The sequence below is a fragment of the Dipteris shenzhenensis genome, chromosome 6 (genome assembly GCF_047967505.1).
Source record: "Dipteris shenzhenensis isolate YYH24624 ecotype China chromosome 6, Dip_SZ_1.0, whole genome shotgun sequence".
NCBI lineage: Eukaryota > Viridiplantae > Streptophyta > Polypodiopsida > Gleicheniales > Dipteridaceae > Dipteris > Dipteris shenzhenensis.
Genome location: NC_141601.1, coordinates 44552523 through 44578134, shown reverse-complemented (window position 1 = coordinate 44578134; position 25612 = coordinate 44552523). Strand labels below are relative to the sequence as shown.

At 48.6% G+C, this 25612-nt stretch overlaps 1 protein-coding gene across 4 annotated transcripts in view; it reads left to right on the top strand.

The window, feature by feature from the left end:
- LOC147901220 (uncharacterized) overlaps nt 1–25295 on the top strand; it is a 98742-nt gene extending 73447 nt beyond the window's left edge. For all 4 annotated transcript variants that reach the window (XM_087376301.1, XM_087376300.1, XM_087376302.1 and 1 more), the window contains 2 exons: nt 10948–11154; nt 24552–25295. In XM_087376301.1, coding sequence (XP_087232427.1) covers nt 10948–11154; nt 24552–25028 — 684 coding nt within the window. In that variant the 3' untranslated portion in view covers nt 25029–25295. The remainder of the gene's footprint in view (nt 1–10947; nt 11155–24551) is intronic.
- The last annotated feature ends 317 nt before the right edge of the window (nt 25296–25612 follow it).

Here is a 25612-nt window from a genome sequence, read left to right as displayed (position 1 = left end):
TGGAGAAAAAACCAGAATAGCACTGCAATGCACAATTGCAATGGAATGGGAATATGAAGGGAACACTGGCCTCCTTGGGAATTAGCACAGGAAGGTACATCAGCATACACTTCATAAAACACTTACATATTATGAAGAGACATACATAGCTACACCATTTCTTCATATGCTAGTTGCTCGATTTGATTTTGAAACATTAAAGCTTTTGTAAGTCTTTTGGGTTCATTTAAAACCCAAGGCTTCCTTATCTTTGTGCAGCCTGGAAGTTTCATAAAAATCCTAAGAAACGTAGATTCATCACCATACAAATCAGCAAAAAAACCAGAGCAACGGTGCTGGCAATGGGAAAAAGGAAAAAAGCTGGTTGTCACCATAAAGGGCCAACCTGTTTCCAGAGAACCAGTGACTTGTAAGACTTCTCTAAAGGATGTCTCAAAGTGGTTGAGTTATTGCTTCAAGGCCATTTTACCTACTTTCCATGAACTTTGGAGAAACTTATTGAGAGAAGATGATGTTCTAGTAGATTTAAGCTGGATGTTGATTGATTTGGTGGGAGTTATACCAGTCGTAAAGTCGTAGAGTCCATGAACTTTCGAGAAATTTATTGAGAGAAGATGATGTTCCAGTAGATTTAAGTTGGATGTTGAATGATTGGTGGGAGTTATACCAGTCGCAAAGTCTTTTAACTCTCTTGAAGAAGAGAAGTTTACTCTAGTCTTGCTTGAAAATTTGATTTTACTACACTCTATACTAAGATAGCCTTGGAAGATTTGAAGTCGTGAATAGGAAAGTTTGTCTCACAAGTTTAGATTACAGGTTCTCTTGCTCTCATGGAGGATACACAGCAAGCCATCAGTCCCTCATCAGATCATCCAGGCTGACTTCGGGGCATCTCCTCTACAGTTAGATGCTGCATTCCAGACTATCACTTATCTCTACCGAGTGCGCGCAAATGGCTCATGTGCCATAGGGCGACACATGCTACCTTGGTTGGCACTAGCATCTTCTATGGCGCTAGCAGCTCGGGGTGATCAAAGATGTTGGTACGCACGCACATGCGGGTGGTTTGAGAGATTGGGTTTTCATTTAGACAGACTGCCACCCTTCCAGTACAGCATTGATGCTCCATTGGTTCCGTTCCGAGGCAACAAATTCAACCCAATCATTCGGGAGGACTTTTACCGCTACACACATTCAGGACCTAGCTAGCACAGGCAGAGCTCCCTGTGAAGCTCAGTTTCTATCGGGACTATTGCTTGCACATTTCAGCAGAGGGTTTCATCATCCCACTAGGGTACACCTAGATCCACTTACCACATTCACTCAGGGTGCCCTTGGATAGGTACGGGTGTCATCATACCGACTTCGTATCGAGAGCGGGTGTGCAGAGGGGATACCCAGGGAGAGTCGCATTTCTTTCTCTCTCTTTGATTTTCTTCTTCTAATTTTCTGCTTGTTTCTTCCTATATATATATATACTACCTTCAAAGTTGAAAACAAATTTTATTTTGCGCTACTGAGTCCACTTTCTAGTCAAAAGGCTCAACTCGGGTCATATGTTGTTGTCTATCTATAAACGCAGGTTTGGCCCCACGGCCCTCTTGTTGCTATCCTAATCCGGGCAGTGGCCGGGTGGTGGCTTGTACTGAGTGAACAGGCTCTCATGAGGTGCCCCATCTGTAGACAGTGCATACACTTCCCTAGGAGGCTAGGAACCTCAACCCTCTGACAGAGAGTACCCATCCAAGGTCTCGAGGAAGACCTCCTCCGGTATTGACTGTGGCCAATTTGCGATCACCCTGAGTCATTTGTCCGAATGGACCCCCTTGTGGGTGGTGACTCTAGCAGAGTGCAAAGCAGCCTCCATTGGAGGACAAAAAGGAACAAAAAGGATCGATACTCCTTCAGAAGGCCGGGGAACCTAAGGGTCACAGTGTGGAACGTGATGAGTCATGTCCATATCATCCACCGTAAAACCATGATACCTAGGATAAAGAACACAAGGTGGGGGCTGAGGAAGATCGGGCTTTGCTCCACAAGGGCGTGGGTGACATCAAGGGAGCTCAATTGGAGAAGAAAAACTTGCCTCCCGTAGATGGTGACCTCTTACATGTGATCACATTCGAGTGCTAAACCTTCCTGGATCCTTTCTCTAACCTAACTCCTCGAGGGCGTGAGGCCTACTATACGACAACTATTGTACATCTCACCAGCGCTCTGTCCTAAAGGGATTGGACAGCGAGCTTCACTTGTTGCTTGTCCTCTAGGGAAAGTGCAATCTGAATGGCTTGGGCAGTTGAGGGTGCTGCCACCATGAGAGCCCCTCTTGCCAGACCAAATGGTCACCATCAAGAAAGCAAATCTTGGAGTCAAGAAAGCAAAAGCATTGAACTGGTAGCGAAGAAGTAAAAGAAGGCAGGTGGAAATGAAAGGGAAAAAACGGGCCTGGCAAAGGAGAAAGAGAGAAAAGATTCCAAAGAGGGGAAAAGCCCTCCAAGGAAACCAAGGGGAAGGTTGGAGCAAGCAAAAGGACATGCTGAAGACCTCCCAAGACAAAGGGGGGGAAGCCAAGCTGCCAATGGGCCAGCAGGGCCAAGAACAAGCCCCTGGAATCAGAACAGCAGGCCTCGAGCACCTATGCTGTCCAAAAACTGGACTCCTTTGAGCAGTCTGACAGGCGACCTCAAGGAGGAGGTGCTTCGACTGAAGAGGCAGCTGAAAAGCGCTGGCGCCAAGCAGCGCAGCAGCTTCAAACAGGACGGGATGGAGCAAGAGTGGAGCGAGCTGAAGGCGGAAGAAAGCACCAAATGGCGCAGAGAAGAGGTGACGAAGGGGAGCAGCTGGGCGGAGGAAAGAGAAGAGAGAAGTAGGAGGGCGAGGGCGAGGTTTCTTTAAAAAGAAAATAAATAAAAATAAACACCTTCCGCCTCGACCCACCTCACCTCCCTTTCCCCCGCCACCCCCTTAGTCCCCGCCCACCTTCCTCCACCCTTAGTCCCTTACCTCTCCCCTCCCTCTTCTTTTTCCTTCACCCGCCTCGGGGAGTTCACAGTTAGTCAAGCGATATGGCGGCTACGTGCCCGGAACCGGTGGCTCAGACGGACCCCCCCCCCTCCACCAGCCTATCGCGTTACATTGACAGAGCACCAGGTCTCCTTGGTGAAGCAGGCTGCCACGGACTTCTCCTAGACATCAGTTTATGGGAGGGTCATTGGCTACTCGCCTTCACGAGCAGACATCAGGGACTGGTTGCAGTCCACCCTCTACCTCGAGGACAGTCACATTGAGGAGGTTGCACTCATGGGACGTGGCATTTTCTGGCTTAAGCTCTCCTCAGCACAGGTTGCGATCGACATAGTCAGGCGATCCCCTACTTCTGTGGGTGGGAAGATCATCCTCATGGTTCCTTGGTACAGGGGATTCAGTGTAGCGGACTTCGATTCCCGCTTTCGCATTCCTCGACACCCAATCACCCTTATCTTCCCATGTCTTGCAACCGAGCTTCGCCCGATCATCAAGGACCTGGGGGTGCACTTTGGTTGGCCTATGCAGGACACTTACGTTGATGCGGCGGCAACCCAAGGGGTGCCACGTGTCAAAGTGGCAGTCCTTGACCCACAGAGCATCCCTTCGGAGTTCGAGATAGAGACAAACACAGGTGTGGTGACGCAGCGCATTCTGGTCACTGGTCGCCCCAACCAATGTTTGAGATGCCATGGCTTCGGGCACCAGGCGCGCTCATGTCCTCGCTTCACGGGTACAGAATCTCAGAAGACCCCCGTTCAGGCAGCTCAGGATACTCCGCTCCAGTCAGCGACATCCCCTCCCGAAAGGGAAGGCTGGACGGAAGTCAAACGAAAACGGAAGGGCAACAAGGCAGGCCCCAAAAAACCTTCCCAGCCACACCAAGAGCCCCCTCAGATGATCCCTACTCATCAGCAGCCCGGTAAGGGGAAGGAGAAGGGAAAGGAGAAGGTCAACCAGCCTCCCCCTCATCCCTCACCCCGCCCTCCCCCACCTCCCTCCTCCTCGATTCTCTGACCCCCACCCCCTCCTCCAGGATCCCCCCCCGCACCAGTGGTTCCCGCTCCACCCTCTTCCTCGAGCATGATCCAGAAGGAACCCCCCCCCCCACCTGCGCCACCTTCAGCCCCGAAGCCTGCACAGACCTCACCCTCGTCTATCCCTCCGAGCCCGATGGTGGGGATAGGCCCTTTCCCACAGGTGGCCAGCACCCGTCCCTCCGGTTCAGACTCCTCATCTTCATCCCCAAGCCCAAGGGCTGCTCCTAGAGCTCTTCCATTGGAGTTTAACCGAGCAGGTCCTTGGGACTACTTGGATGCAGCGGGTATTGGCTCCTTTCGTGCATGCCTAGACATCAGCATCTTCTTCCTCCGCAAGGGAGCGGAGGGTAAGGTGTCCATCCTGGCTCCGCACGATGGTCCTAGCTATTCCTTCACTATCTCCAGTGAAGGAAATGAGCAATGGACGAATGAAAATGTTTGGGAGACGATACGAGACCAGACCCAGGAGCAGGTGCAAGACTGGATTGGTAGCAGAGCAGCGGAGCTTCTTCAGCAGCAGTGGCAGGAGGGAGATGTTCGTCTGCGTTGGCGCCACAGCGCCAAACGTTTCCGACTCCTGGTCATTATTAGACCACCTTTGGAGTGGGCCTACGTGGAAGGGCTTCGCCCCTAGAGGACTTCAGAGGTTGCAGGTTTCTACAGCATTTCCTTGGTAGAGGCGTCGAGCTGGTTAGAGAGAGCTTACCACCATGGGACGAAGGGCCTTTCCCCTTTACTGAAGGTTTTAGAGGATGGGTCCGATGATCCGGCCTCTCCTTCGAAACCTTCACAGAAGCGCCTTCGTCTCCACACAGGACATCCTTCGACCACTTCGACTTCGACCGCAAGCAGACAGCTATTTGTGGCCCACCTTCCCTCCTCATGAGTTTACGCATTATCTCTTGGAACGTCAACGGGTTCCACTCATCAGGCACCCGTGGCCCCAGGAAGATGGTGCTCAGACAGGAGCTCCAGCCAGCTTTGGTGGGAAAGATAGATGTGCTCCTACTACAGGAACACAAGCTTTCGGCTTCACAGACTAGTATTTGTGGGAAGGTCCTCACAGGACGCTCCCACACCTACTAGGAACCTTCGATTGGCGAGCAGGGGAGAAGCGGGGGCGTCTGTACCTCCATCGACGCTTCTCTAGTTCAGCATGTGTTTGGTTCTTGCACTTTGATCCCAGGACGTGCGCTTTGGGTGGGCTTGCATATTGAGGGATCCCGCATCGGCATCCTCAATATCTACGTCCCGACTGATCTCAGACGTAGATCCGTTTTTTGGAGATCCTTGACAGACCTATTGCCAGAGATGGACTCTTGGATTGTAGGAGGGGATTTCAACAACTTTGAGACCTAGGATCAGCAGGGAAGGGGCCCAGAGTTCCTCGGTATAGCTCAGGCAGAGCAGGCAGATTGGGACTCCTTCCTCTTTGCAGTGGGAGGTCGGGACAGTTGGAGGGAGCCTTTCTTTCGCAGATGGCCTGGGAGTCTGGACTTCTCTTGGGGTTACAGGAGGGAGGGAGGCAGACTCCTGGAGCGACTGGACCGTTTCTATGTCAGTGATTGGGCGCTTGGCAGAGGAGGAGAGTCATGAGTGGTTCCAGGGACGACATCAGACCATGCCCAGTCATCCTAGTCCTGGACTTGGCCTCTCAGTCCTCACCTCCACGTTCATGCCGGATCCCAGATTCCATCTACACCAGAGCAGCGGTTCACAGCAGGATAGTGGACCTATGGGAGCAGGAGTGGGACCCTACCAGGGATATGGCAGCATAGGTAGCTCAGGCACTTGCTGAGTCTAGCCGCATTTGCCAGCAGGAGGCGATTCAGGTCAGACAGCGGTGTTGGGCGCGGGAGAGGGGTCTCAAACGTGACCTCGCCTCGATTCAGAGGATGCAGCAGTGTTCTCCAGGCTCTGAGGAGCTCAGACAGCAGGAGGTTCGGGCCCGGGCCATGCTAGAGGAGATCACCCAGCGTCGCTCAGAGTTTTCATTTCATGCTTTCAAGTCCTTCTGGGCTAGGAAAGGCGACAAGATGTGCAGGGAGTTCTTCAGGACTCATGGACAAAGGTCAGCAGGGGAACAGCTCTGTCTCTTAGGGCGCAGGATGGTAGTGTCAGGACAGATCCAGATGAGGTCCGGGACTTGGCGACAGACTACTACAGATCCTTATTCCAGCAGGAGCCCCCAGGCCCTCGTGGTCTCATTTGCAGGGAGGAGGTGTGGAGATCTACACCGAGACTCGTGCAGCCCAGCATGAGCGATACCCTTCTCGCACCTTTCACTGTTGCGGAGATGCAGGATGCGGTGAGTGCTATTGATGGGCAGAAATGCCCAGGTGAGGATGGCCTCTCTAGAGCTTTCTTCACCACCTTTTGGGAGCAGGTCCACCGGCCCTTGCTCGCAGCCTTCCAGCACATCTTCTTCAGCGGGCAGATGCCAGAGAGCCTTGCGACAGGCCTGATTTGCCTCATACCCAAAGGGGGGGACCGCCAGGAGATCAGACAGTGGCACCCAATCACCCTCCTCCCGACCGCCTACAAAATCCTCGCCAAGATGATTAGCAGTCGCATCCGCCCCCTGCTACACGACCTGATTCATGACACCCAGATTGGTTTTGTCCAAGATCGCAGCATCTTGGACAACATCTTCACTTTCTCAGAGGCGACAGAATGGGCCCAGCACCTTGCCATACTCCTTCTCGACTTTGAGAAGGCATACGACAGGGTAGACTGGTCCTTCTTGGAAGGTACACTCGCTCGGTTCGGGTTTTCGGACGAGTGGATTAGAGGTATTGCTAGCCTTTACAGATCGGCCTCCAGTCGGGTTATCATTAGCGGCAGGATGGGGGAGAGATTCACACTCGAGCGCTCGGTGCGTCAGGGCTGTCCATTAGCGCCTTACCTCTTCCTATTTTTTGCGGAGGCCATGACACACTTCCTTCGAGCTCGCACCATTGGTCTTCGCGGGATGCGTCTCCCTATTCGAGAGGATGCCGAGCTGCTGGACTCCGAGTATGCAGACGACACATCCCTATATGTGCAGGATGATGTCGAGTCACTGGAGCGAGTGAGATTGTCCCTAGAGATGTTTTGCCTTGCAGCTGGAGCAAAAATCAACTGGCATAAGTCAGTTGGTTTTCTTACGGACCCGGGAGCCAGCTCACAGTGGGGTATTTTCCTGGGGTTTCGCTGGATCCCCAGAGGACAGAAGACACGTTACCTGGGCTTCCAGGTAGGCCTGGACATCACACCGGCTCAGCAATTCTTGCCGGTCCTAGCCTCCATACGACGGAAGCTTGCTTTCTGGAGCACGGCTCGGCTTTCCTTGGCAGGCAGGGGCCTTGTGGTCAACCAGGTCCTTCTTGCCACTGCTTGGTATGTAGCCTCTTGCTGGTCTTTTTCGAGGTCTTGTGTAGCCCAGCTGAGGAGACTGGTGCGGAACTTCCTATGGTCTGGCTTAGACGGTTCCGGCACCACTAGAGCTAGGGTCGCCTGGCAGACGGTCATTCTCCCCCAGGCAGAGGGCGGCCTCGGCATCATAGATCCAGAGCTTCAGAGTCAGGCACTTCTTGGCAAGCTAGTCATCCGCGGCCTGACCCCAGGAGGACAGACGTGGAAGCTCTTGCTACAGCATGGTCTCAGTGGGTGTACCCCCCAGTTAGGGGGTGTTTGGCAGCCTTCTATCCGATGGATCTTCACTTCAGCACCTTTGACTCAGCCCCGTTCCCCCTTCCTCCGTAGCCTCATTTCGGTCTGGAGGAAGTTGCGACACAGCCTTTCCCAGGTCCCCCTAGCTGCCGAGAGGAGACAGACAGACAGCCCCTGATCTGGAGCAGCGAGGTGACAAATGATACAGGTCGTCAGCTTGGAGAGAGATCCCATATCCCTTGGGCGCTCTGGGAGCGTGGGCCCGCGCGCTTGTTCCGGGTTTGGAGGGACGTCTACAGTCAGCTGAGCCCAGGCGAGCTGGCAGCAGCAGTAGGTACGGCACGTGGGATCCAGGCTCGGCGAGCGGAGATTGATGCTGCCATCCCTGTAGGTTGGAGGATCCCCGCAGACACCAGACAGCTCTTCCTGGGAGATGAGAGGTGGCTTGGACAGTTCACTCCACGAGGCATTCCTTTGGTGGTGGCCGGCCTCTTCTCAGACTCTTCGGTACACTTCTTCTCCATCACTGATGACAGTCGCCTACAGAGCAGAGAGGTTGTGATCGACCCCCAGCTTCCCTGGCAGCGCCTTCGCATTGTAGGGTTGCAAGGGAAGACGTGGCATATAGACCCCTTGATTATGCAGGACCAGGATTGGAGACTCTGGATATGGGAGGGCCGCTCCTTGTCAGAGGTGGAGTGGGACCCAGGGGAGTGGCGTTGGCCACCATCGGAGACCTCAGAGAACCCTACCCCCTTCTTTTCTTACAGTGCACGCACGGGTCGGCGTGCTCTTGGGGCTCTCCAGCGTGGGCTACCCACACAGGCACATAGATGGTATGCCCAGGGGATATCCTTGGTCTTTCTTCGCACTTTCTGGAAGACTCTTTGGGCTAGCTGGCGTCCGAGGAAGATCTCCTACTTCCTTTGGATGGTGGCACACAAGGGGCTTCCAGTTGGCAGCTGGCTGAGACAGATGGGGCAGGAGGGGCATTGCCAGATGTGTTTTCAGGAGGAGTCGTCCCTGAAGCATTGCCTTTGGAGCTGCTCGCATGCGCAGACGGTTTGGAAGGGAATCATGGGGATCTTAGCTAGGGCTACACCCGAGCTAGGATCGATCACTTGGGGAGCCGTTTGTTGGTGCAGCACTGAGCCGGGGCATCACTTGGCCTATGAGTTCTCTAGACAGGATCCCGTATTTTTCATCACGCAGGCCACTTGGGCTTACATGGACAGCTTCCCATGGCATCTGACAGAGACAGATGCAGGAGCGAGGCCTCGACACCCAGTTTGGGAGATCATAGGGAGCATCGCAGGCTGGCATATCTGGACTTCCAGATGCGCGCAGACTGTAGGAGCTCAGACTACTTCTACTACCCAGACCCTAGCAGATATCTGGAGCACGATTATTCACACGCTCAAGGGTCAGCGGGATCAGATCCAGGGAGAGTCCCGGGCAGGGAAGGAAAAGAGACGACGTTTCCTTCGCGACTGGGATCACCGGGAGTTATTCTTCCAGCACTCCACTCAGAGTCTTCAGTGGCATTACGCCCCTCCACCGTGGTTGTTTGTCCACTCTCCGATGATTATGCCCTAAGAGGCTTGTATTTAGCATTTTGACTTCTCGGGCTGAATCCGTTTTGTGATTACAGCCCGCTGGCCTTAAGGCCTTCTTGTACTCTCGCTTTCAAGTAATATAACTAGCACTACTTTTTGCAAAAAAAAAATAATGAGCTTTGTAAACCTAGAATAATGTGTCTTTCTAGAAGTTTTTAGTTGGAAAAGCTGCAAAAGACAGGAAATGTAGCTTTAAAGAGTTGAAAAGATAAACTAAGTAATCCATATTAATTAACACAAACAAGGAAACTAACCTGAAGGATTTTAATAAACAGAAGTAAATGGCTATATTAAATAATTAGAAATTAGAATTTCTTAAAAAGCTTACGCCAGACCCGTCCAGTAGTGCACACAATTAGATAACCTCAGAACTGTTTAGTCAGTTCTCCTTCATTGAGTTCATTTTCTCTCATTAGTTGTAGTTTGCTAAGGCCATCTTCTTACTTCCTCCTATGTCCACTTTCTCTCTTGCTCCTCCAAGATGTTCTCGGTGTGCCGGCAATAATTCCTTGGTACGAAGGCCATTTCTTTTGGCGTTTGCTGTGCTGTATTTGCCTTGCAACCCACTATTATTCTGTATAAAAGTTGCCACTTGTTTCCACCCTCTTTAATTTCCAGCTTATCTTCTTATCTGGATTCTGTTTCTTGATCATTTAGGTCACAATTCATATCCTTTGACATTACTTTCGTTGAATCTTTCAGGTCAGAACCATGTGCGTTGCAGCGTTTGCAGTTCAGGTTGCTATGTCTAGGCTGGAGCTTGCACTTGGATATCACCTGAGGATAGACCTTTCTTCAGTGTGGCTTGTAGGCTTTCAATTTCAATAAATTGGGATAACCTCAGAGGTTGAAGCCACTCTATATGTCAGCAAAGATCCTCACTCAATCCTGAATCTCAGCTTTGAGCTCCAATGTTGCCATTCAAGCATCAAAAAGCAAGGAATTTGCCATCATATCTTGAAATCATGAAAACATTGCCTCTCTTGCAATGCAAGTGAGGCACCTCCCTTAGTCTCATGGATGCTACATGAACAGTCACCCAGGCCCTGGGCCCTAAAATAACTCCATGCGGTGACATTCATTGGCTAGTCTATGAAGCAATGATGCATGATGATGATCAACGTCTAGAATGACATTCTCTGGTCAGACTATCACAGACCATGAAGCAATGAGGCATGATCATGATTATGATTAAGTTCTAGAATGAGACATCCTAGCTGCATATAGGTCAAATTTCCCAATGACCCGAAGTTCTCAGTAAGCCTTGTCACAGACATTGACAGCATCATGGGTAATGGCTAGGTCCCTGGGGTTACAGATACTGCATTGATGTAAAGAATATGTAATGGATGCATATTCTATTTTGGAAATATGTGGGATAGGATAGAACCCGTGCTCTGTTGATTCTATGGATTTTACAAACCTCTGTTGTAATGGAAATGATACTATTGCTAAGTCTTCTGATGTGCATCTATGATATGCATTTTTTCCTGCTGGTGCAGTCTAAAGAGCTACAAATAACCTCCATGGAATGTTTCTGTTTGATTTATGTTAGGGTAGTCAAATGCCAGTTATCATGTTTTTAAAAAGAGGGACTCTTCTTCACTGTTTTGCAGGCAGAGGATATTGGTAAGCATCTGATGCAGGAATTTATGTCAATGACTAAAGACTATGCTTCTTTCACTGGTGTTGAGGAGAAGAGAAAGGAGTTTGTACGGAGCATTGAAGACATTACTGTGCATATTTTGAAAAAAAACACAGCCCTGATGGCTGCATTCTGTTATGATCCTCTTATGGATGCATACAAAGATCTCCATATGCAGGTCTGTATTCAGATGTTCCCGGCTTTTCTCTTTCAATTTGTATTTCATGTTAATGTACCTTCCATTTAGGTCAGTCAAATAGGTGCCCTGCACTGGAACAATGACGGTAATGAAAATATTCTTGAGCAAAAAGTACTGGTTAAAACTAATCCAGGACTAGCTGTCAATGCGGCTTATGAGAAAGTATAGTAGAGAGAGAGAGAGAGAGAGAGAGAGAGAGAGAGAGAGAGAGAGATTTTATAATAAGTCTTTGAAAAAATGAAGGGTCTATGAGACTGGAAGAATACTAATCGGGCATCATCACCCATAATGAGTACAACATAATCAACTCATATCAGATCTAATACATGAGAGAAATCTAGACCTGTGGCCAGGGTGGATGTTGAAGGGGATCCCGGTGATGAATGAGGCCATGATGATAGGAAACCTGTGATGGAGTGCTGACGTGCGTGTGCGTGTGCGTGTGTGTGTGTGTGTGCAGTTTCTCGGTTCCCGTGCCAGCCCACGTGCCATAGCGATGCAGCTGCACTGCTTTTCCCGCCGAAATTTGACCTCGAAGTTCTGCCGCAGGTCCTGTCTCAGCTCTGTACAAGGCCGTACTGTTCCGTGCACTTTGTATGGCCATCCCGGGCTCCTTTGCGTGCCAATGCATTTTACAAGCTGAAATGGGATTTATTTGCAGGAGCATGCTTTGAATGTAAAAAGTTTGGACACATGGCTTCACAATGCCCGCTAGTCCTGCACAAAATGCCTCCAGAGGCTATGCTTGCTGATATGCATCCTAAGGATACTTCTGTCTCTTCTTAGGTTAAGAATAAGTCCAATAAACTAGCAAATGCAGCTCAGGATAATGGGAAATCTCGTGCTGCGTCAAATGCTACTGTTTCCGCCTCGATGCCTTCAACTTCTCAATTGAAAGTAAGGGAAAAAACTTTGCAGGAAGCTTGACAGAGTCCAAGAAAAATTATGACAGTAAAGGAAAAAACTTTGCAGGAAGCTTGGTAGAGTCCAGGAAAAATTATGACAGCAAGGAGGCCTCTTCCATCATGTACTTGGAATGGTTCGTCATCAAGTGGGAACACTCAAGAAAATTCAGGGATTGGAATTACATGGGCTGCAGTGACACCCAGTCGTACCCTCTTTCCTGAAGAGGAAGTGGTTGCTCTTTTATCTTCTCCACAGACTTTACTTTCATCTCAGGGTTGGGGGCCGGATCTTGAGGTTAAAATGCAAACTTGATCTTTTGGATTTTCCAATGTAAATACTTTGTAAATATGCTGTCATACATAAAGTGTCTTACTCTCAATGTACAGGGTCTTTGTGATCCCAGGAAATGAAAGTTGGTTTGGGGTTATCTGCATCAAATGCAGCCTGACATAGTTGCATTGCAAGAGCATAATCAGCATATGTATGCTGGTCATTATGGGCTTTTTTCTGGTTATGATATTTTCTATGCAGGAGAACATACATTTTTAGGGGTGGTTTCCTGGTGAAACATGAATTACAGCCAGTGGTTGCTCTAAATGATAGTCAAGGTAGATGGCTGATAACCCAATGTCTTATGCAGGGAGAGGTTTTTGAGTTTGCTTCAGTATATGTGCCACAATCCTCTCATAGCTGAGGTTTAATTTGGGCTGAAATGCAAAGTTATCCCCGGAAACAACATGCATTCATTTGTGGAGATTTTAATAATGCTTCTCAACTAGGTGATAATACCTCAGGTCATACTCATATGTTAGCATTTGAGCTTCAGCACTGGTCTACTTTATTGACTCAGATCCCTCTTATTGATTTATGGAAAGAATCAAAGACTATGCTGCCTGGTTACACATTTCAACACAATGCTCAGTCTGCTTATTGGGCTCGGTTGGATAGATGGTATAGAGTCGATCCTTAGCATAATGATTTTCTCAGTGTCAATTTATGGGTGGATTACACGTTCCAGCATTTTGATCATGCCCCTTTTGTTAGAATTATTGTTATAATTTAGTAGTGACCAATGTAATGTAATAAGTAGGTTAGGGGCACTTTTCCCTCGCTTAGAGGTTTTTCCCCCTAACCACAGGGAGACACGTGCATGACAGAGAGCCTTTTTAGATAAAGGCTGCTCTTCCAAAGCCTTTTTAAAGGGTTGAAGAAGGTCTTCTTAAAATATTTGCAGGGCTTTGTTATCAGATGGTGTTTGGACTTCTTCTAGGGCACAGCTTGTTGCAGCTTGTGTTCGACATTTTTCGTCTCAGTTTGGAAAGGCAGATTTGCCTTCGCAAGAGGTTATTACAGCAAGGGGAAAATTATTACAGCATGTCATTCCAATTGTCTCTCTGGCATAGGCCTTGGATTTGGAAGCTCCTTTCACTGAACGAGAGCTAAGTGACGCTGTTAAATCATGTGGTAGACGGAAATCTCTTGGCTGGGATGGTCTCACGGTGGAATTTTTCTTGGCTTTTTGGGATCTGCTGAAAATGCCTTTGCTGCAAATGATCAATACGGCTTGGCAAAATCAATGTATGTCGGATTCTTGGAAGAAAGGGTTGGTCAAACTTCTTCCCAAGAAGCCCATTTGTGAGTCATTAGCTGATTGGAGGCCCATTACTTTGATGCCGGTGATATACAAGATCATCACCAAAATGGTGGTTGATTGGATAAAGGAATATTTGCATGATGGCGTGCATCCAGCTCAGTATGGCTTTATTCCAGTCAAAGCATGATAAGAAAAGATTGCAGATTCTTCCAGTATAGAGATTATGCTCACCCAAATTGCATGGAGGGCTGAATATTATTAATATACATGTTTACATTTTAGTTGACAAAGGCAAAATGATGCTTGAATTTCTCCAAGATGATCAGCCTTGGGCTGCTATGATGCGTTCCTTGCTGGTTCACATCACCAATCCTGCATTTGGTTTTTGGCAACCCACGCAGTGGGATTTTCTTTTGGGCTGCATTGAAGGCAAAATCAAAGGTTGTCCTATGGTTTCTCAGATGTTTTTAGATTGGAAGCATATTCTTTTACACTTAGCATGGAATGGAAGAGACTCTTTATAAGGTAACTCTTTGCAAGCTGAGAGCATCCATTGGTCACGGGTTGTTTCTACTCCCTTGGCTTTGCAGGAGCCTCGATGCTCTTATTTTCTTAATATAAAAGGGATTTCCACTGTTGCAGATGTTATTATTGATGATGGTACTCTTTTATCCTTCCCTTTGGCTACTACAAAATATGGTTTCGGTATGCACTATCGTCCAGTGTGGCAAGTCATTACTCGAATGGTTCAGCCATGTCAGCTAGTACCGCTTTTAGAGCTTCAAGACAGGCTTTAGGATTGGACCCTTCTTCCTTTATACTCATCCATTCGTCCTTTGAAGCTGTCTCATATAATAGTCTCTTCTTTATATAAAGTTTTGTTATCACCACCTTGGGTGTCAAACAGAGCCAATCAGATTTGGGCATTGCACCGTCTACTCAAATGGTGGAGAAATAGATTGAACCAGATTTGGTACTCTAAGGTTCCATTACGCCAACAGGTTTTTTTCTGGCGTGTTCTGCTGGGGGTTGTTCTGTCAGGACAGCTTTTATCTTGTAGACGTATTGCTCCCGCTATCTGTCATCAATGCTTAGCTCCCAGGGAATCTGTATCTCATATCTTTTGGCATTGCTCTCTCTCTCTCTCTCTCTCTCTCTCTCTCTCTCTCACCTCAGAGCTCGTCACCTCCGTCACCTTAGTCCTTCACCTCGCGTCACCTTAGCCCGTCACCTCAGCTTGTCACCTCCCGTCGCTTGTCAACTCTCTCACCCGTCGCGCGTTGTCGCCTCTTCGCGCGTAGCCTCAGCCGTTTCCTTTTTGCTTTGGTTATTTAGAGGGTCACTGACAGCAGCCGCCGCCAACAGTCGCCACCGCGATAGGAGCAGCCACAACAACCAGGACACTCGACTCCCCCTTCCGACTTGTTGACAACAGCCCCCCCCCCCCCCCAAAACCCCTAACTTAACCTAACCTAGGTTAACTCTTACCTAACCAAACCTCAACAGAGGTTAACCCCACCCAGGGTTTAACCCCTAGTTGGGCTGAACCTCCAGCCTACCTAGGGGGTTAGCTCAGCCAGGGGGTAGTAGCAGAGATGGCTAACAAGGAATGTCCGAGCCTCTCCTCAAAGTCCCTCCCCTCAACCCCAATCATCCCAGGCAGTAGGTCCCGATACGCCACTGTTGCAGCTATGATACCCTCTCCATATGCACATACATACCTATGAGGAGGTCTTGACCGACCCATCATTAGGCACCATGAACATATTTTTTATCTACAAGAGCAGGTAAGAGAGTTAAAGATGCAATTGGTAGATGCAGTAGCTAGAATTCAGGTTCTAGAAGGACCTGGCAAGCAGGCAGTCATCGATGAGGTTGTAAAATCTTACAAGGCTCCCCCCCTAACCTCGAGCTAGTCTCCACAGTCAAAGACCTAGTTCACATTGAAGTATAGATCACAAAGAAGGAAGTGATTGTGGAGTTTGATGCATAAGGCTGACATTCAGGAAGAGAGTAAAGAACATGCAGCTATGCGTGATAATGCTTTGAAGATTAGAATAGGGGGACTCTCGGAAGGATGGTACAAAGAGGAGGACTTTTTCAGTGACACCTTAGCACATGTCAAAGCAGCCATGCCTAATATTGATTGGACAGTTGATAAGGATGATGCTCTTGATGATGACAATGAACCCAGAGCAACTTGTATCTTATAGTCTAAAGGTCATGCTATCATTACGCTTAACTCATGGGATTTATGAGTCAAGCTTCTCCGACAATCCTACAAGCTGAAAGGAACTAAGATATGGATAGCTGAAGAACTTACATGAGCTCAATTGAAAAATAAGGCAGCAGAATTAGCTAAGGTCAAGGCTGCAAGGAATGATGGAAAATGGGTAGTGTATCGTGAGGGCGTAGCACTCATTAAAGAGTTTAAATCCGCCAAAAGACTCTCAATCTTAAACTGATGTATGGCCGATTATGTTTCTTTCAAGTCATAATGTAGGTGCTCTAAAGTTCTTTTCTGGATAGCTATCTTGTAATATAAAGCACTCAAAGTTTTCACTACCAGCTGAGATGAGCTGCTGCTCCTCCCCGTGAGCTACTGCCCCCCCCTCTCCCTCTCCCTCTCCCTCGCTGCCCCCCCTCTCCCCCCCTCGCTGCTCCTCCTCTCCCTCCCCTCTCGTCAGCCCCCTCTGCCTCCTCCCTCACCCTCCCTCTCCCCTTCCTCCTCCCCGCCCTCCCTCTCCTCCCCCCCCCGCTGCCCCCTACCTCTCCCTCCCTGCTGCCCCTACCTCTCCCTCCCCGCCCTACCTCTCCCCCACCCGTCAGCCCCCCCGCCCCCCTTCTCCTCCCCCGTCACCTCCCCTGTCATCCCTCTCCCCCCCCCCCCCCCCCCCCGCGGCTGCCCCCCTCCCTTCTGCCCCCTTCTCCGCCCTCCCTCTCCCCCGCCAGCCCCCCCGCCCCCTTCTCCTCCCCCGCCCCCTGCCTCGCCCTCCCTCTCCCCCCCCCGGCTGCTCTCCCCCTCCCCCATCCTTTCCTCTCCCGCGCCCTCGCTTTCCCTCCCTCCTAACCCGCCCTCCTTTCCTCTCCCCTTCCCCTCCTTCCTCTCCCCTGCCCTCCCTTTCCCTCCCTCCTATCCCCCCCCCAAGGAGACCCCCCTTTAAAAAAAAAAAAAAAAACCTCCCTCTCCCTCCTTGCCCCCTTCCTTCCTAACTCAGCTCCCCATGCCTCCCCCTCAGCCTACCTCCGTCTCCCCCTTTAGTCTATCCTCTCCTTCCCTTCCCCTCTCTCCTACCCTCTCTTTCTCCTTCTTCCTGCGCCCGCGTTCAGGGCGTCCTGGGTAGTAGTTTCATGGAAGAAGCTTTTTCAGCGTTGGAATCGGCCTTTTCACATCGATTGGCGAATGGATCCCCATTCAGCCAATCTTCGTCCATCTCCACCGGCCGCGAGAATCGTCATTTTTTCAGAAGACGACTTGCAACAGCTCAAGAAAGATGTGGAATTAGAGGGCTCCACATCACTTTTCGCCCGCATCTTTGGGTCACACCCTTCAAGATCACAGGCTAGAGACTGGATGCTGGCAGCGTTACCAGGAGACCTCGCCCCACACCTCAGGGATATTCGACTTTTGGGACATGGATTCTTCCAAGTGGTTTTTGACTCCCACGAGTCCTCAGCCCTTGTTCTCAAAGCTAATCCCCTGGCTTTGGGTTCGAGGAGGATCTTTCTTTTACCCTACACCTTGGGCTTCGATTCGGTCGAGGAGGACAGGCAGGTCACATCACTGTTCATTAGATTTCCTGGTCTTCCTCAGGTCTACCATCGACTGCTTGCCACTATCGGAGCCACATTCGGAGTGGTCACTGAGATCCCCTCCTTGGCATGCCTTCTTCCTCGGCAGAGGTAGTTAATGCAGACGGGGTGCCTCGTGTTAGGGTCATTGTCTCTGACCCTAACATCTCAGATGACCACATTATGCTTCAGCATCCAGACGGCTCTCTCTTTCGACAGAGAGTCGAGATTTCAGGTAGACAGGACCAGTGCAGGATTTGCAGGACCCTTGGGCACTTTGCTAGAGACTGCCCAAGGAAGAGAAAAAGACCCAAGAGGTCTTCTGGTGCGGCTCCTTCACGTACTACCACGATTGCACCTCCCCAACACCCTGTACCACGCACTCCAGGACCACCAAGAGCAACAGGGCGCCCTGCTTCGTGCACCCCAGGACCACCAGGGACAGTAGGGCGCCTAATGCCCGCAGCACACCCAGTACCACGATGGAGAGCTATCATGGCAGCTCCCTTACCTCAGAGGAGACTTTTGATCCTGTTCAGATAGACGCCTTCCAGACTCCAGAGGTGGATGTTGCTGCAGCCCCAGACACTACAGTTTCACATCAGGAGGGGCCTTTAGATCCACCAGCCCCAGTCACTTTGGTTTCTGACCCCTTGATTTCTGACCACGAGGGGGCTACAGGTACTTCTTCCCCGTAGACTGTTCTTGCGGTACAGGTACTTCTTCCCCGTAGACTGTTCTTGCCACAGTCAGGACAACCGAGAAAGTGCAGGCGCAGATGAGGGCTCCTGATTCCTCTTCACCCCAGCCACAGGTCTCCTCAACCCCTAGCTCCAGTTATGCTGATAGAGGCCTGCCAGGTCCTTCTACTCCATCTTCCACGAGTGCAAGTCTTCTTCGCACTCCTCAGCCAGACTTGCTTATCAGGAATTCTTTTTTGGCATTGGCAGATTCAGCGACTTTCATGGATGATGAGGAGTTTGTGCCCCCCACCTTAGGGGTCCCGGTCATTGGGATTCCTTCTGATAGGGCCTCCCTTTCAGCAGGTGTGGGGATCCTTTCACCTGTTGAGTTTCCTGCCCTCAGCAAGAGTGTTTCGGCCGGGGAAGCTGGTCTCCTCTAGTAGGTCGGGTAAGCCTTTCCATCAAGCATCCTCCCGTCGATGAGGATAGTCAGCTGGAACATACAGGGCCTAGGCAGAGTTCCACACCATGGCCGCAGGTAGCTGATCGGGAACCAACTTCATCCAGGCGTCACTGGAGGTGCTATTGATATCCTTTTTATCCAGGAACACAAGCTGGATGCTAGTGATTGCTCTAAGTCTGGCAAAATGCTTTCAAGACATACCTTCTGGTCGCCTGCTATGGGCACAAGGGGAGGTACTTGCATTTTGGTCTCTCTTTCTATTCTCCCCTTGGTTGCTGGTCATGGTATTATCTCCTCTCCTAGAGCTCAATGGATCATTATTTTGATTGGAGGGCGTAAGATTGGTCTTCTCAATCTTTATGCTCCCAACAACAGAGGGGAGCGGATCTCCTTTTGGAAGGAGTTACTCTCTTGGGCCCCCATTGCAGATTCTTGGATCATTGGTGGCGACTTCAACATGGTTGAGTTGCCTGCAGACAAAAAGGGAGGCAGACAGGGTGGAATTCATTCTTTGGAGAGGGCAGCCTGGGATGCCTTCCTCTTTCAGTTCAGTGGCAGGGACACTTGGTTGGATGATGCCTTTCATATTATGCCACAGTCACTCGTGTACTCTTGGTCGAACAAGAGAATACACATGCCCATTCACGGATTGAGAGATTTTATGTAGACGATTGGGCACTTGACAGAGGATCTGTATGCATTTCTATTGGGGTTTCCACCTCAGATCATTTTCCAGTGGTGTTGCAGATTCTTGAGCCTCATCGGAGAGGACGCTCTGCCAGAGTCAGGATTCCGGATGCTTTTTATGCAGAGGAGAGCCTCACGGAGGATATTTTACAGATTTGGGTTTCTCACATACATGGTGGAGCTGTCCACCCATCTCAGGTAGCTGCAGCCTTATCCGGAATTAGTGACTATTATCATACAGTCGCTGATTCTGGGAGACGTGAGATTCTCAGATGTGAGATTGGTATACGCCAGCAGTTAGCGTCCCTTCAGAGGGAAGAGCAGAAGAGGCCCACAGATGCTTGGATTCAGGAGCACCTTGCTACAGCAAGGGCTCATTTATAGACATTGTTGGATCAGAGAGCAGAATATGCCTTTCATGCATGGGAATCCTTTTGGATTCAGATGAGTGGCAGGGTCAACAAACACTTTTTCTCTACTCATGGGCACAGACATAGTAGAGATAGTGTTTCGCAGCTTGTTGACTCAGACGGGGTGTTACAGTGAGATCCTGATGCTGTCAAGCGTGTAGCTTCAGATTTTGTTGCATCCCTTCTTACTGCAGATCCAGGCACACAGGCCATTGATGATGCCAGAGAGGTTATCCCTATATTGGTGAAGGATGAGATGCATGTTTCTCTGGATGCACCTTTCACCAATGCAGATTTCAAGACTGCATTACTTGCCCTTCATAAGGGCAAGTGCCCAGGTTCAGATGGACTTACCCCCTCCTTTTTTTTAACTTTTTGGGAGCAGATTGGTGATCACATTACATCAGCCCTGCAGGGCGTGTGGGACTCTGGTGAGATGCTGGACTCACTTACAGATGGTCTCATTCATCTCATCCCAAAGGGGATAATAGGAATCTTGTGTCTCAATGGAGACCCATCACTCTATTGGGCACTTTTTACAAGATTCTGGCAAAAGCCATCAGTCTGCGGCTACAGGTTTTTCTTCCAGATTTGATTCATGACACGCAGATAGGGTTTGTGCATGGTAGAAGTATTTTTGATAATATTTTCTCATTTTGGGAGGCCTCAGAATGGGCCATGCAGAGCCGCCAGAGATTGGCCATTCTACTCTTGGACTTTGAGAAAGCTTACGATAGAGTAGACTGGGATTTTTTAGAGGGTACTCTATCTTGCTTTGGTTTTTCAGATGCATGGATTAGAGGAGTATCCTCTCTCTACAGATCAGCCCATAGCCAGTTGCTCATTGGGGGGGTAAGAGGGGACATATTTCAGATTTCCAGATCCGTCTGCGAGGGATGTCCTCTTGCCCCGTTTCTTTTTCTGTTTGTGACGGAAGCTATGAGTATCTACATTAGATCTCAAGCTGATATATATGGGCTGAGGCTTCCTATCCGCCGGGAAGAAGAGCTCCTGGATAGTGAGTTGGCAGATGACACGGCTGTTTTTTTGGATGCCTCCCCTAGGACACTCACTTCCTTCCGGACAGCCTTGGATTTGTTTTGCACGGCTGCAGGTGCACACATTAATTGGCATAAATCCAGTGGTTTTTGGATTTGCGAGGATGACACCCCGGATTGGGGTAATGATATTGGCTTCACTTGGGTATAGAGGGGGGTGTCCGTCAGATATTTGGGCTGGTTGGGGTGGGCATCTCTCCTTCACAACAGTTTGCTCCGGTGTTGGAAAGCATAAGAAGAAAGATCCTTTTCTGGAGCTCAGCCAAACTTGACTTGGCCTCTAGGGTGGTGGTGGTTAACCAGGTTCTTCTAGCCACAGCATAGTTTGTATGCTCTTGTTGGTGCCACTCTAGGGATTGCATCACTCAGCTTAAGAGGCCTGTACGAAACTTTTAATGGAGTGGTCTAGATGGCACAACTGATGTTACAGCCAGGGTGGCTTGGGAGACCTTGATTCTTCCTACAAGAGAAGGGGGTTTGAATTTCATCGACCCAGATCTACAGTGCAAAGCTTTACTCTGCAAGTTCGTTGTGAGAGGGCTTATGCGAGGGCAAGAGCCTTGGAAGGATTTTTTTATCAGATGCATACAGTCTCGCACGCCCACTTCAGGAGAGGATTGGACACACAATACTAGATGGGTTTTCACCACAGTCCATCTCAGGTCTCCCTCTTCCCCTCTTATGGTTGCTATCCTGAAAGCATGGGCCAGCTTCAGGAGTACTCTTCGCAGGATTCCCCCATCCACCCGTGAAGAGATTGAAAGGCAGCCTATCATGTGGAATGACAGGATTTTGGACGAGCTTGGCAGACCACTTGGAGCTTCTCTCCTTACATGCAGTGGCCAAGATGGGAGAGGGGCCCTGCATCTACAGTGGGAGCATGGAAAGTCTTCAGAAGCTTCCTGCAGACCAACAGGCCCAGATGGTTCTTAATCTCAGAGGGAGTGCAGGGAGAGTCCAACAGATTGATGCAGCCTTGCCCTTGGATTGGGTGGACACAGATGACATGCCTATTAACTTGCTCCACCTGGATGGGGGCATTTTCCAGATTGGGAGTTCCTTTACAGGTGATTGCTTTTCTTGACCCACACGAGGATGCCTTAGTATTTGATGTTTCTTCGGGGGACAGGCTGTCCAGATCCACAGACGATATCTTGTTGGAGGTACCGTTTCAGCCAGTCAGGATAGTCTGCTTCATGAAGCATGGCTCTCTTTCACAGTGGTACTTGGATCCTCACCCGCTTCTCCTCTCCCTTGGCTCATGGAGGCTGTGGCTCTATGGAGGTGTCCCAATTAAGTTTTTGCAGTGGGACCCTGGGGAATGGGAATGGATAGATGAAGGGCACCGATAGAAGGGCATCCCCTTCTTTCGTTAGATGGTTAGTAATGCCAAGAAATTCCAGCTCAGTTGTAGGGGTTGGAGGCCCACTAGAGCTCATCATTGGGAGAACTTTCAGATTCCTGCGGACTTGCAGAAATTTTTTTGGTAGAGACTTTGGAAATCCCATCGGAATAGAAAAATCACTCTCTTCTTTTGGCTTTCTATTCATGGTGGGATAGTAGTAAACCATTGGAAGTCCAAGTTTGGAGCTGACCCTTCTTGCCCTTGCTGCCTTTCTGCTTTGGAGACAATACAACACTGCCTTTGGGATTGCAGACAGGTAAGAATCATATGGAAGGGGATTGCAAGACTTTTCAGCACTTTTGTTCGCCTACCTTTCTATATGACCTGGGGATCAGTGGCTTGGCTTACTCTTTTAGGGCCCCAGGTATTTTTTGAGAGACTTGATTCCTCTTGGGCTCTTCACATCCGACGACACCTTGTGGAGTCGTGCTCTCTAGAGGATGTTCCGGCCACTCTTTTCAGGGCTGCTCACTACTCGGTCGACTCTCCATGGGAGATCCTAGCTAGCATTGCAGCATGGCACATTTGGAGAGCCAGATGCACTGAGGCTTTGGAGGGTTCTCAGGTTCACCCTTCTCAGATCTTGGCCAGTACTTGGACAGATACGATACACACTCTGATGGCCATTTGGGCGACCATGCAAGGATCATCTCGAGCAACCTCCTTCAGGACAGTTACTTTTCTCAGAGATTGGAGAGACTCTCCCTTCTTTGCTGATACTCCTACAGGGTTGAGATGGCACTTTCAGCCTCAGCCTTGGTTTCTTTCTACCTCATTCCTCTAAGGTGTTTTTTATTACATGCTTAGCATGGTGTATTTCCGCACAGAGCTTGCTCTAGCAGGTTTCTTTCTTACTTAATAGAAGTCTCTTTTTTGGGGGGGAAAAAAAAAAGTTTTCACTAAAAAAATAATTGTGTGTGTGAGAGACTGGTAAAGCACCCCACACTGTTTTTCCACTTGTTCGGACTCCACACTAGAGCCAACTCTTCTTGTACATTTCTAAATTCATAATATAATTCCAGTGGTTTTACAAAAAAAAAGTGTGTGTGTTTGACCCACTGTAGTCTCCGAGCTGTAGCCCTATGCTTGACAAGAGCCATTGTAACGTCCCTGATCTAGCTAACATGGAGGGAAGATCTCCTAGCATGATCCCTGCGTCAACCCACTGTTGAATTTGTTGTGTCACTGGATCAGAAAGATCTATGGGACCAATAAGTCGCTTTTCATCAAATCCTTGAAATGTGAGTGCGTACTGTCCAAGGCGTCTTCATCTTTATTGTAAAGGCACAGCCCTTTGTAATACGAAAATAATACGGCCATCAGTACATCAATTTAAGATTAAGAGCCTTGAGGCTTAGATTTGATTTCCTTGCTTTCTCTTCTCTGTTAACAGCCCATTTTGGCATCCTTCCTGTCTTAATTTACTATAGTGAGTTCCATGCTTCTTGTTTAAGCTGGTTCAGGGTGAGTTCCTCTAATATCCAAATCTTCTAAGAACCTCTATATTTGCTGCCTTGGTTTGAGCATCTGAGCCTTTTTGGTAGACCTCGCATTTTTCATCATAATCCCATTCCATAGTGGTCTTTTGTATGAGGCTGACAAAAGTATCTTCTATGTATCCCTCTTCATTATACCATCCATGTGGCAGCTCCCTGATGCATAGAAATAAAGCATTGCTGGGCCTTGCTTTGTGCTCCATGAACACCTCACGAAGGTCAACGTTGTTATGGTTCACATTTGCTGTCATCTCTTCTTTGATTGGCTTACTGTTAAGTGTTGATCATGTTTTGAATGGTGTAGGAGGATATCTATTGTATTTTCATTCTGGATTGAAGATGCATGAGAAAGAGCTTTTTGTTTTTTACTGAAGATCCATAGTGACGGTTCAGTGACCTTTCCATGATAACATAAGCTTCAAGTTCAAAATGTGGGTTGTATGCTAAGTTATCTCTTTGCTTTTTCTTGATTGCACTGCATTAAAGCAGTAACCAATGAATAATTTTGTTTTGAGAAGACTAAACTTAAAACCTCGTTTTGAGAAATGCCTGGCTGAAGCAATGTTTTTACTTCTAGCTTGTTCAGTGGCATGCATGAATTCCATTGCTTTCATTCTCTAAAGATAGGAATGTCCAATCATCCTTCAAGCAAGTATCCGAGTATCTTAATATTGTCTGTCTTAAAACGGGGCAGGCCCCCTCATGGTTATTCAGACTATATGAACCCACAAAGCTTACATATTGGTAGTCTTGTCTTCCTGAGTCTTCTTATTTATGAAGACATGTGAAGTATTCGCTGTATATTTTTTCAGGACATGCCAAGTGTTTCTTCTCGAAGTTGCCTTCTGGCTGTGCTTCTAACAACTAATTTTGATGTTGCAGGACTGTGAAAGATCATTCCATAACATGTGGGTGTCTCGGTCCTTTTGGTCTCAGAAGTGTTTGTGGCCTGGTCCATGGTACATGTTTGGTTTCAAATATGCTGCCTATAAAGCTGCACGCAAGCACTTAGACAAAGCACAAGCATCTGTAAATGAAGGTATAGAGTCATCTTCTAACCATGATACTGCCAAAGGTGTGGTGCTGAGCCCAGCAACCCGGAATAAAGTGATTGAAGCATGGATTGAGCATGATTTAGCACCTTTTGCAAATATAGTCATTGTAAACTTCAGTATAATTTGTGCTTTTATAGCTGTGCTTGTGACCACTCTTATCTTGATAACAAGGAAAGCAATTTACTCGACTAATAGCCGGCTTGAAATGCAAGCCGATGATGCTAAGAGATGGGCCCATCATGCTAGCCCTGTGAGCTTTAAGACTGAACAAAGGCAGTCAGGGTTCTATCACACATACCAGTAGGGAATTTTGATGTCATATAAGAGTTACAGTGTTGCTAACAATTAAAGTCGGTGTCTTGAATGCATCCTCACTTGAATGTATCCTCACAATGAAAGTGAAAGGATCTGGCAATATTGTATTGTAACATTGCAACTGCATTTCTCAGCACTAGGGATGTAAAGAGATGAGTTGATAAGTGCCTTGCATTTTGCAATATAATCTCCAGTTCGTTCAAACACTTCCAAGGAATTTTTGGTGTTCCAATCGCAAAAGTTGTAAATATCCTTCTTACAGAGAAATAGGGGCTTCTCAAGAGGTCTGTCTTTCCTGATGGATTTTTGACATAAATGGGTGCCATTGTCTTAATTAGCATGCATTGCAGGCAAGTGCATAGCGATTCTCTTGTTAGCAATTCACAGTTGCTGAATTTCTCACTTTCCAAACAGAATAAACCCCTTAACAACCTGAAAGTCTCTCTTCGTAATGGATTTTTATGCTGAAGTCTTAATCAAGCTTTATGTCTTCTTTTAAACAGATCCAAGGTGCAGGGAGTCCCTTGTTTAGAAGCCTCTGTCCCTTCTGTTAGAAACCCTATTCCAGACCCA